The sequence below is a fragment of the Saccopteryx leptura genome, chromosome 4 (assembly GCF_036850995.1).
Source record: "Saccopteryx leptura isolate mSacLep1 chromosome 4, mSacLep1_pri_phased_curated, whole genome shotgun sequence".
NCBI classification, from domain to species: domain Eukaryota; kingdom Metazoa; phylum Chordata; class Mammalia; order Chiroptera; family Emballonuridae; genus Saccopteryx; species Saccopteryx leptura.
In genome coordinates this window covers 164,651,666-164,661,130 of record NC_089506.1, presented here as the reverse complement: position 1 = coordinate 164,661,130, position 9,465 = coordinate 164,651,666, and the positions used below count along the sequence as shown (strand labels likewise).

The 9,465-nt window shown below is 37.9% G+C and overlaps 1 protein-coding gene across 1 annotated transcript; it reads left to right on the top strand.

The window, feature by feature from the left end:
• The first annotated feature begins 7,148 nt into the window (after window positions 1-7,148).
• On the top strand, window positions 7,149-7,910 carry LOC136404273 (small EDRK-rich factor 1-like). Its single transcript, XM_066383642.1, has 4 exons — window positions 7,149-7,247; window positions 7,309-7,393; window positions 7,724-7,799; window positions 7,835-7,910. Exons 1-4 carry the CDS (start codon window positions 7,149-7,151, stop codon window positions 7,908-7,910), a joined length of 336 nt encoding a protein of 111 aa, XP_066239739.1.
• Window positions 7,911-9,465: the final 1,555 nt, after the last annotated feature.

Sequence of the window (9,465 nt, the reverse complement as noted above, 5' to 3'; positions counted from 1 at the left end):
ATAATGCTCCAGCCCACCCACCTGGTCTTGAAGATGACATTCTCAATGAGTTCACATTCATGAAAGTCCTCTACCTCCCACCAACACAACCTCAATCTTGCCACTTATGGGCCAACTTTAAAAAGCTTTACACAAAGCACTAGTTCTCCCACTGCTTTGAGGTGACTGAGAATACAAATCTAACCCTTTGAGAGTTTTGGAAAGATCACTACAACATTGTGATATGTTTATGCATTATTGACTTGGCATGGCAAGAGGTTACAAGAAGAACCTTGAATTTGGCATGGAAAAAGTTATGGCCTGATGTTGTTGCAGACAGGGACTTTGAAGGATTCAAATCAGAGACTGAAACTGAGGTAGCAGCATTAAAGGAGACTGTGTCCCTCAGAAAGTTGATGGGTCTGGAGGTAGATGAGGGTGATGTAAATGAGGTCGTCGAGGAACAGGAGGAGGAACTCTCAACTGAGGAGTTGAAGGAGCTACAGATGATGCAACATATGAAGCTTCTGCAAGAGATTAGTAGTGAGGAGGAGGTAGTCGGAGGAAGAGATTTCTCCAAGTGAAATTAAAGACATGCTGGCAATGTGGGAGAAGCTTTCAAGTTTCATTGAAAAGAAACACCCAGAAAAAGTTTCAACTGGTCATGCTTCAGCACTTTTTAATGACACTTGTCACATTTCTGTAACATTTTAAAAGGCAGGCGAAAGCAAACCTCTTTGGATAGATTTTTATTCAAAAGTCCTGCAAGTGAAAGTGCCGAAAGTGCAGCCAAAAAGGCAAAAACAGGTGATGAAAATGAAAAATACGTAATGTTAAGCTTAGGTTAAGTTTAAAGTTAAGAAAGTGCATTTTTTTTACAATTAAGTTTTGTGGTTTCATTTTAAGTAAAGAAAGTGCAGTTTTAGTTTTGTTTAAAATAAAGAAAATGCAGTTTTAGTTTACAATTAGTGTTAAGAAAGTGCAGTTTTAGTTCACGTGTCTACAGTGCCCGCATTTCTTCCTCCCTCCCTCCTCCTCCGCCATTCACCTCTGTTAGCCGCACTCTGTCTCCAAGGTAAGCATACAGTAGTAAATAACACTTTTTTTATTTCATATATTTTGTTATGCATTGATAAAGTATACATGTGTGTTTCTTAATTAAAAACATGTATTTTTCATACTTTAGGATGGTTTGAGGATGTTTTACAGGACTGGAATGGATTAAATCTATTTCAGTTATTTTAAATGGGAGAAATTTGTTTGATATATGAGTTGACTGATTTACGAGCTCAGTTACAGAACAAATTAAACTCGTATCTCAAGGTACCACTGTATTAGAATTAAAAGCAAATTCCAAAAATTTGAAGGATATAGAAATCAATTTGCAGGAATATGTTGTGTTTCTATCTACTAATAAGATATTACTAGAAGACCTAGCTAGAACAATCAGGCAAGATAAAGAAGCAAAAGGTATCAGAATTGGAAAGGAAGAAGTATATTAGGCTCTATTTGTAGGTGACATAATTTTATACACAGAAAATCATCAAGATTCCACCAAAATGATTAGGTCTAATCAACAAATTCAGTGAAGTTGGAAAAATCAGCACCATATTTTTATGTCCTCTGAAATTATCTGAAAAAAATAAAGAAAACAGTACCATTTATAATACATAAAAAACAAACAAAAAAAAATTACTTAGGAATAAATTTAACCAGGGAGGTGAAAGATTTCTACACTGAAAACTACAAAGCATTGATGAAACAATTTAAAGAAGACAAAAACTAATAAAACAGTATCCTGTATTCAAGGATCAGAAGAATTAATAATGTTAAAGTGTCTCAAAATATTTAAAGCCATCAATAAAGTCAATGCAATTCTATCAAGATCTAATTAATTTTTTATAGCAGTAGAAAACACAATTTTAAAATTTACATGAAATCACAGAAGACCCCCAAATACCCAAAGTAATCCTAAAAGGAACAAATCTAGAGGCATTACACTTCCTGGTTTAAAGCTATATTATAAAGCTATCATAATCAAACAGTATGGTATTGTAATTAAAACAGACACACGGACCAATGGAACAGAATCAAGAGCCCCCCTCAAAAGGAATCCATGCATATAAGGTCAACTAATCCTTAACAAGAGAGCCAAGAATACTGAGTGGAGAAAAGACAGTCTTTTTAGTAAATGGTGCAGGAAAAATGAGATATTCCCACATTAAAAACGAACAAACAAAAACAAGTGCCCTAACTTAAACTTCTCAAATGTAACAGTAACATGGGAAGTTGTGGGTGGAGCGCAGAGCGCATTCCTAGCAGCTGTGGCTGATGCAATGCTGTGAGAATACTTCAGTTCCCAGAAGCCTCCTGGGCACACCCAGGAAGGGAGCTCCTCTGCTATAAGGAAGCGACTTAGCGCCAACCACGCAGCTCCCTGATCTTTTCAGCCATTGGCTATGAAGGACACGCTGTAACACCCTATTGGCTGAACCCATGTATATAAGCTAGCTTACTTCCTGAATAAAGTGGATCTGCGTCACTGAACCTGGTCCCTGGAGTCGGGTCTCTGTGTCTCCGTCGTCCTCACCCCCGGAGGACTTGTCCACAACTGGCGCCCAACGTCGGGCAGGGACCTAACCGGCATCCAAGGGACGGGTGAGTGACCCTCTGCAACGGGAAACCTTCTCCCCCACTCTCAAGCCCCACAGGCTCGAGCCCCGCACGCCCTATTGCAGAGTAGGCGAGTTAAAGTTAGTGAAAAGGATCTTTGTACCTACTGGGAAATCCTCTCAGGTTTCAACCCTTGGCTCCAGGATGCATCTCTCTGAGACCCGGATACTTGGGCCTGAGCTTTCCGGCATGTTCGTTTGGCCGAAGTACATGGGGGACAAACCTTCCCTCTCGGCCTCATTCCTGCCCTGCTAGCGATACATGCCTGCCTGCCCAGTGCTCCTGCTGGGGACCCTCCGCCAGTGCCAAAGATATGGCAGGCTGCCCCTCTCTCTGGGGAGCCCCCACCTTCCTATTCACCCCCCTCCGCTGAGGAGGAAAGTAGTTTAGCCTCCGAATTTGATGGACTTACAGCCGAGCATACAGAAACGAAACTAGATACATTAGAAACTGCACCATCAGCTCCACCCCAGGAAAAAGCAGAAGTCGCTACTTCAGCATTCCCTGCCGGGCTCAGTGCCCCACCCCAGCCTCTCAGACGCCATTTTCTTCAACACGCGTTCCTGCTGCAGACCCATGGGCCAGCCTGTACGCCCCCATGTGTCTTTTTTCTGTCTGTCTTGTATCTCTTGCTCTCTCTCTCCCCCGCCCCTCCTCTCTCTGAAATGACACTGGAAGGACCCAGCCACGGCACAGTGGCGGGGATCACACCCTCTTCTAACATAAGGGAGAGGTTATGCTTGTGTTTTTCAGCCAATTTGGATCCCAGGAACCCCACAACCTGCTTGACAGGGTTTCTTGGGCACCCACTAAGTGGTTCAGTCTTCACCTGTCCAAAGCCACAGCCCTGGTCTTCTCCACACCGACTACGCCTGAGGGGAGGAGGTCCTCCGTGCTCCATAAGAAGACCTCGTAGCCAGTATGCACGCACCGTCACCTGGGGGGATGTAGAGGCTTTGGCAGGGCGGGCCCAGAGAATTGCCCCTGAGGGGCCCCCAGACCCTGGTGCTCTATTCTTGCTTATGTGTGGTATCCTAACCACTGACTCCCAGATGCAGGTGGTGGCAGCCGGGGGCTCGAGCTCGGCAGCATGAGCTGGTGTTTTCAGTTCATCTTTGGAGGATGAGGAGAATTGGGCTGGAGTGGCGATTCACAAACTCCAGAAGGTAAACGGCGGCAGCTGCGGCAGGAGGATGAACGGAAGCCAGGCTTGCATCGCCGAGTGGCCGCTGGAATGGCAGGGAGTGCCTGCTAAGTCGCTGGTGGGTTCGCTGACATTTTGGGACATGGAGTGGATGCCATCATGCTCTCTGAAGCAGAGATGGGAAATGCTGACTGCCATTGCCACATGCTCCTCTTTGGGACAGTGTAAGACCTGCCAGGACTGCAGGAATGAGGGGGGTGGCTGATACCCCATGTGCGTGGACTGATTTTCTGGACTACGACTGGAGTGGGCACTGGCTCCTTTGTTGGATGGACTTACGGATTTTGGACAATGTGAAATACCCTGATGGGGATGGGGGCGGCTTTGCTGGAAGTACTCCCCTGCCCCGGGAAGTTTTTCCCATGGCTAGAAAGAAGGCTGAGGACATTTTTCACTTTTGGCAAAGTGCTCAGAGACTGGTGAAATGTACCTTTGTAATTGTTGAAATTGTATGATTTGTCATGTTGTTATAATTTGTGTAATGTGCCTTGCAACCATATGCAGTATGCAGCCTGCGGCAAGCCATCCGTCTGTGTTTGGATATTGGGACCTTTGTGGGAAGGGGGTGTGCATGAACTTACATCCATTTTTTACAATCAAAATGGAGCGGTGTTTAACGGCACTTAGAAGGTCTCTGTAACACAATGGGATGGAAATGACATCCCAACCCCTAGGAGGAATCCCCTGTTTAAGACCCCTGTTCTATTTAAACTCCTAGAAGAAAACATAAGAAAAAAGCTCCTTGAAATGGAAACTGGTTATGATTTTTGGATATAACTCAAAGCACAAGCAACAAAATAAAAAATCAAGTGGAAATATATCAAACAAAAAGCTTCTCCAGTGCCAAATAAACTATCAATAAAATGAAAAGACAACCTACAGAATAAGAAAAAATATTTTCAAACCATACATCTCATTAGGGGTTAATACAGGGTGGGGCAAAAAAAGTAGTTTTATAGTTGTAGGGAAAATAATACAATAATTGATAAATAATAATACAAGAATAACCTGTTTTGCCTACTCTCAACTATAAACCTACTTTTGCCTCATTCTGTATATTACACAAAGTATACTAGAAGACGAAGAGTTCAATAAGAGACAAGGAAGGTCATTACATAATGGCAAATGCATTATTCCAACAAGAAGACATAACATTTGTAAATATTTATGCACCCAATGTAACAGAATCTAAAAATATAAAGCAAATATTAACAAATCTAGAGGAATAAATAGCAATGAAATAAAAGTTGGGGACTTTAATACCATACATTCACAAAAGGATAGATCATCCAGGCAGAAGATTAGTAAGAAAACATGTGCCTTACATGACACATTAGACCAGATGCACTGAAAAATACATATACAAGAACATTGTATCATGCAGCCAAAAATGATGCAAATCCTTCTCAAATAGACACGAAATATTCTCCAGGATAGATCATATGTTAGGCCACAAAACAAGTCTTAATTTTTTTTTTCAAGATTGAATTCACATCAGTCATCTTTTTTGACCACAGTGCTATGAAACTAGATATAGTATATATGGAAAACCCTAAAGAATTCATCAGAGAACTGTAATTATTAAATTCAGTGAAGTAGCATGATGTAAAAAATCAATTTACAAAGTTCAGTTACATTTACATACATTAGAAGATAATGTCATTTGAAATTATATTAAAAAGAATAAAATACCTGGGAATAAATTTAACTAAGGAAATAAATGTACTGACCACTGGAAACTATAGCACACAGATAAAAGAAACTGAAGACACGAATAAATGGAAAGATGCTCTGTGCGTTGAAAGAACTAATATTGTTAAAATGTGTATACATTTCAAAGTAATCTACAGATTCAATGCTATCTCTACTGAAATTACAGTAGCATTTTTCATAGAAATAAACCTAAAATTTGTAAAAACAAAAACATAAAAGACATCTGGAAAAGAAAAAAAAAGCTGGAGGCATCATCCTTCCTGATTTCAAGGTAATGGTATAAAACTGGAAACAAACACATTCATATATGGTTTATTAATTTATGATAAAGAAGCCAAAAACATTCAATAGGGAAAAGGTAGTCTCCTCAATAAATGGTGCTGGGAAAATTGCGCAGTCACATGCAAAAGAATTAAGCTGGACCACAATCATAAACTGTACACAAAAATCAGCTCAAAATGGTTTTAAGACTTGAATATAAGACCTGAAACCATAAAATCCCTAACAGAAAAATAGGGAGTAAGCTCTTTGACACAATATTGGTGATGAGTTGTTGGATTTGACACCAAAGAAACCTAAATTAAAATGTGAGGCAGTATCAAACTAATATCTTTTGAACAGCACAGGAAATTATCAAAAAGGGAAAAAAAGGCAACTAACTGAATGGGAGAAAATGTTTGTTAATCTATACCTGATAAGGGATTAATATCCAAAATAAAAAAAAAGCAACATATAATTCAATAGCAAAATACCAAATATTTTCCAATTAAAATAAAAATGGACATTAGATCTGAATAAACATTTTTCTAAAGAAGATATAAAGATGGCTAAACAGGTACATGAAAAATGCTCATCATCACTATTGAACAAAGAAATACAAAGAAATACAAATTAAAACTACAATGAGATATCACCTCATAACTGTTAGAATGACTTATCAAAAAAAGCTAGAAATAGTGTTAGTGAAGATACAGAGTAAAGAGAATCTTGTGCACTGTTGGTGGGAATATAAATTGGTTCAGCCATTATGTAAAACAGTGTGGAAGAGCCTCAGGAAATAAAATACTACAACTATCATACGATCTAGTAATTCTACTTCTGGGTTTTATCTAAAGAGAACAAAAATACTAATTAAAAATTTATCTGCCTCCATTGGTGGATGAATGAATAAAGGAAATGTTTAAAATAAATAAATACACACATACACACAAACACACGCAAAGATACATATACATACACATTGGAATATTATTCAGCCATGGAAGAGAAGAAAATCTTGCTATTTGCAATGATAGAGACCAGGGGTTCCCAAACTTTTTATACAGGGGGCCAGTTCACTGTCCTTCAAACCATTGGAGGGCCAGACTATAAAAAAAAACTAGGAACAAATCCCTATGCACACTGCACATATCTTATTTTAAAGTAAAAAAACAAAACGGGAACAAATACAATATTTAAAATAAAGAACAAGTAAATTTAAATCAACAAACTGACCAGTATTTCAATGGGAACTGTGCTCCTCTCACTGACCACCAATGAAAGAGGTGCCCCTTCCGGAAGTGCGGCGGGGGCCGGATAAATGGCCTCAGGGGGCCGCATGTGGCCCGCGGGCCGTAGTTTGGGGACCCCTGATATAGACCTTAAAGATAATATGTTGAGTGAAATAAGTCAGAGGAAAGTACATTCAATAAAATCTCACTTATATTTGAAATAAAAAAAAAGCAAGCTTATATATTCAGAGAATAGATTGGTGGTTACCAGAGGCAGGGTATGTGTGTGGGTGGACAAAATGGGTGAAGGGAGTCAAAAGGGAGTCAAAACAAAGTTTCTGTTCTAAAATAAATGTCATAGGGATGTAATATACACATGGTCATTAAGTTAATGATACTGTATTCTATATTTAAGTTGCTAAGATAGATATTAAAAGTTTTCAACGTAAGAAAAAAAATAAATTTGTAACTATGTATGGTAATATATAACTAACTGGACTTACCGTGATTATTTCTCAATATTTAAAATATCAAATCATGAGATCAGCTGGTGCGGAGGTCCACGGAGCATATGGGGAAGCAGTTGTTTCTCCGAGTGGCTCTCTTCCAGGCTCAGTCTGGTGGTCAGCATGGCCCTGAAAATCAAGGAGAACTCGCCTGCCAGAAAACACTAAGAAAGCCCAGGAAATGAACAAGGGAAAAAGAAAAGAAGATAGCTTGACTATCTCTCAGAGAAAACGGAGAGCCAGTTAAGCCTGACTTTAAAAAAGCCCCCCAGGGACTCTGAGATCATGCAGCAAAAGCAAAAGGCTGCTAATGAGAAGAAGTCTATACAGAGAGGAAGAAAATGATGATTGACTGTTTGGAAAATCTGGGTGCTACTGCCAACTAAGTGTATCATAAGCTTTATGATCAAAATTTTGTAGAGTGAACAATCATTACGTATGTTTTAACATATCCTTATAAAAACTATTTTAAACTTTACCTATCAGCCTGGCTTAGTGTGATGTTTCAGAACCATTCTTCAAAGAATAAAACAATAACCATGCATGTGACATAATGGTGAACATTATTTTTTTATCAGCAGTGAGCATGAATATAATTGATTAGAGAGGTATTGTGATAATAGGATCTCATATAAATCTAGAATCATCATCTTAAACTTTGTTAAAATAGATCTTTATTTTTCTTTTTTTCATTTTTTGTTAAAGTAGATTTTAAAGTCAACTTTATTGTATAATAAAATTTAAGATGTATTTATCTAAAAAATATCAAATCATTGTGTTGTACAATGAAGCTAACATAAAGTTATATGTCAATTATATATCACTAAAAAAATCCTGTTTACAATTTAACCATAAAGAATAAAATACATAGTAAAAAATTTAACTATGTTGGTGAAAGACCTGTACAGTGAAAAGTATAAAACATTAATGAAAGAAATTGAAGATAAATAGAAAGACATTCTATACTCATGAGTTGGAAGGATTAACAGTGTGAAGTTCCCCTCCCCACCAAAAAATATTGTTAGGGCCATACTACCCAAAACAATATACAAATCCAATGCAATCACTATCAAAATGGCATTTTTTTTTACATAAATTGAACCAAAAAAAAATCTTAAAATGTGTAGGAAACCACAACAAATCCTAAGCAATCTTGGGAAAAACAAAGCTCTCTGATTTCAAAATATATCACAAAACTATAGTGATTAAAATAGTATGGTATTAGCATAAAAACAAATAGATAAACAGAACAGGAAAAAGAGTCTTGGGGGAGGGGGACATAGATGGTCAATTAATTTACAACATAGGAACCATGAATATACAATGGGAAAGATGATCTCCTCAATAAATAGTGTTGGACAACTACATGTAAAAGAAATTAAACTGGACCATTGTCTTATATTATACATAAAAATCAACTTGACATAGATTAAAGACTTAATTCAGTGAAACCATAAAACTCCCTAGAAGAAAACATAGGGGATAAGCTCCCTGACATCACTCTTGGTGATGATCTTATGGATTCGACACCAAAGCAAAAGCAACAAGTAAAAGTACACTAGTGGACTAATTCAAACTTAAAATCTGCACAGCAAGGAAAACCCTCAGAAAATGAAACAAACTGAATGGGAGAAAATACCTGCCAAGTCATGTATCTGATAAGAAATTAATATTCAAAATATGCAAAGAACTCATACAACTCTAGGGCAAAAAAATGTTAAATTCTCATTAAAAAATTGAGCAGATTTGAATAGATATATTCCAAAGACATACAGATGAACAATACATACATGAAAAAGGGCTCAACAGCACTAATCATTAGAGAAATGCAAATCAAAACTATGATATGACATTTCACACCTGTTAGAATGGCTATTATCCAAAATATAAGAAATAAGTG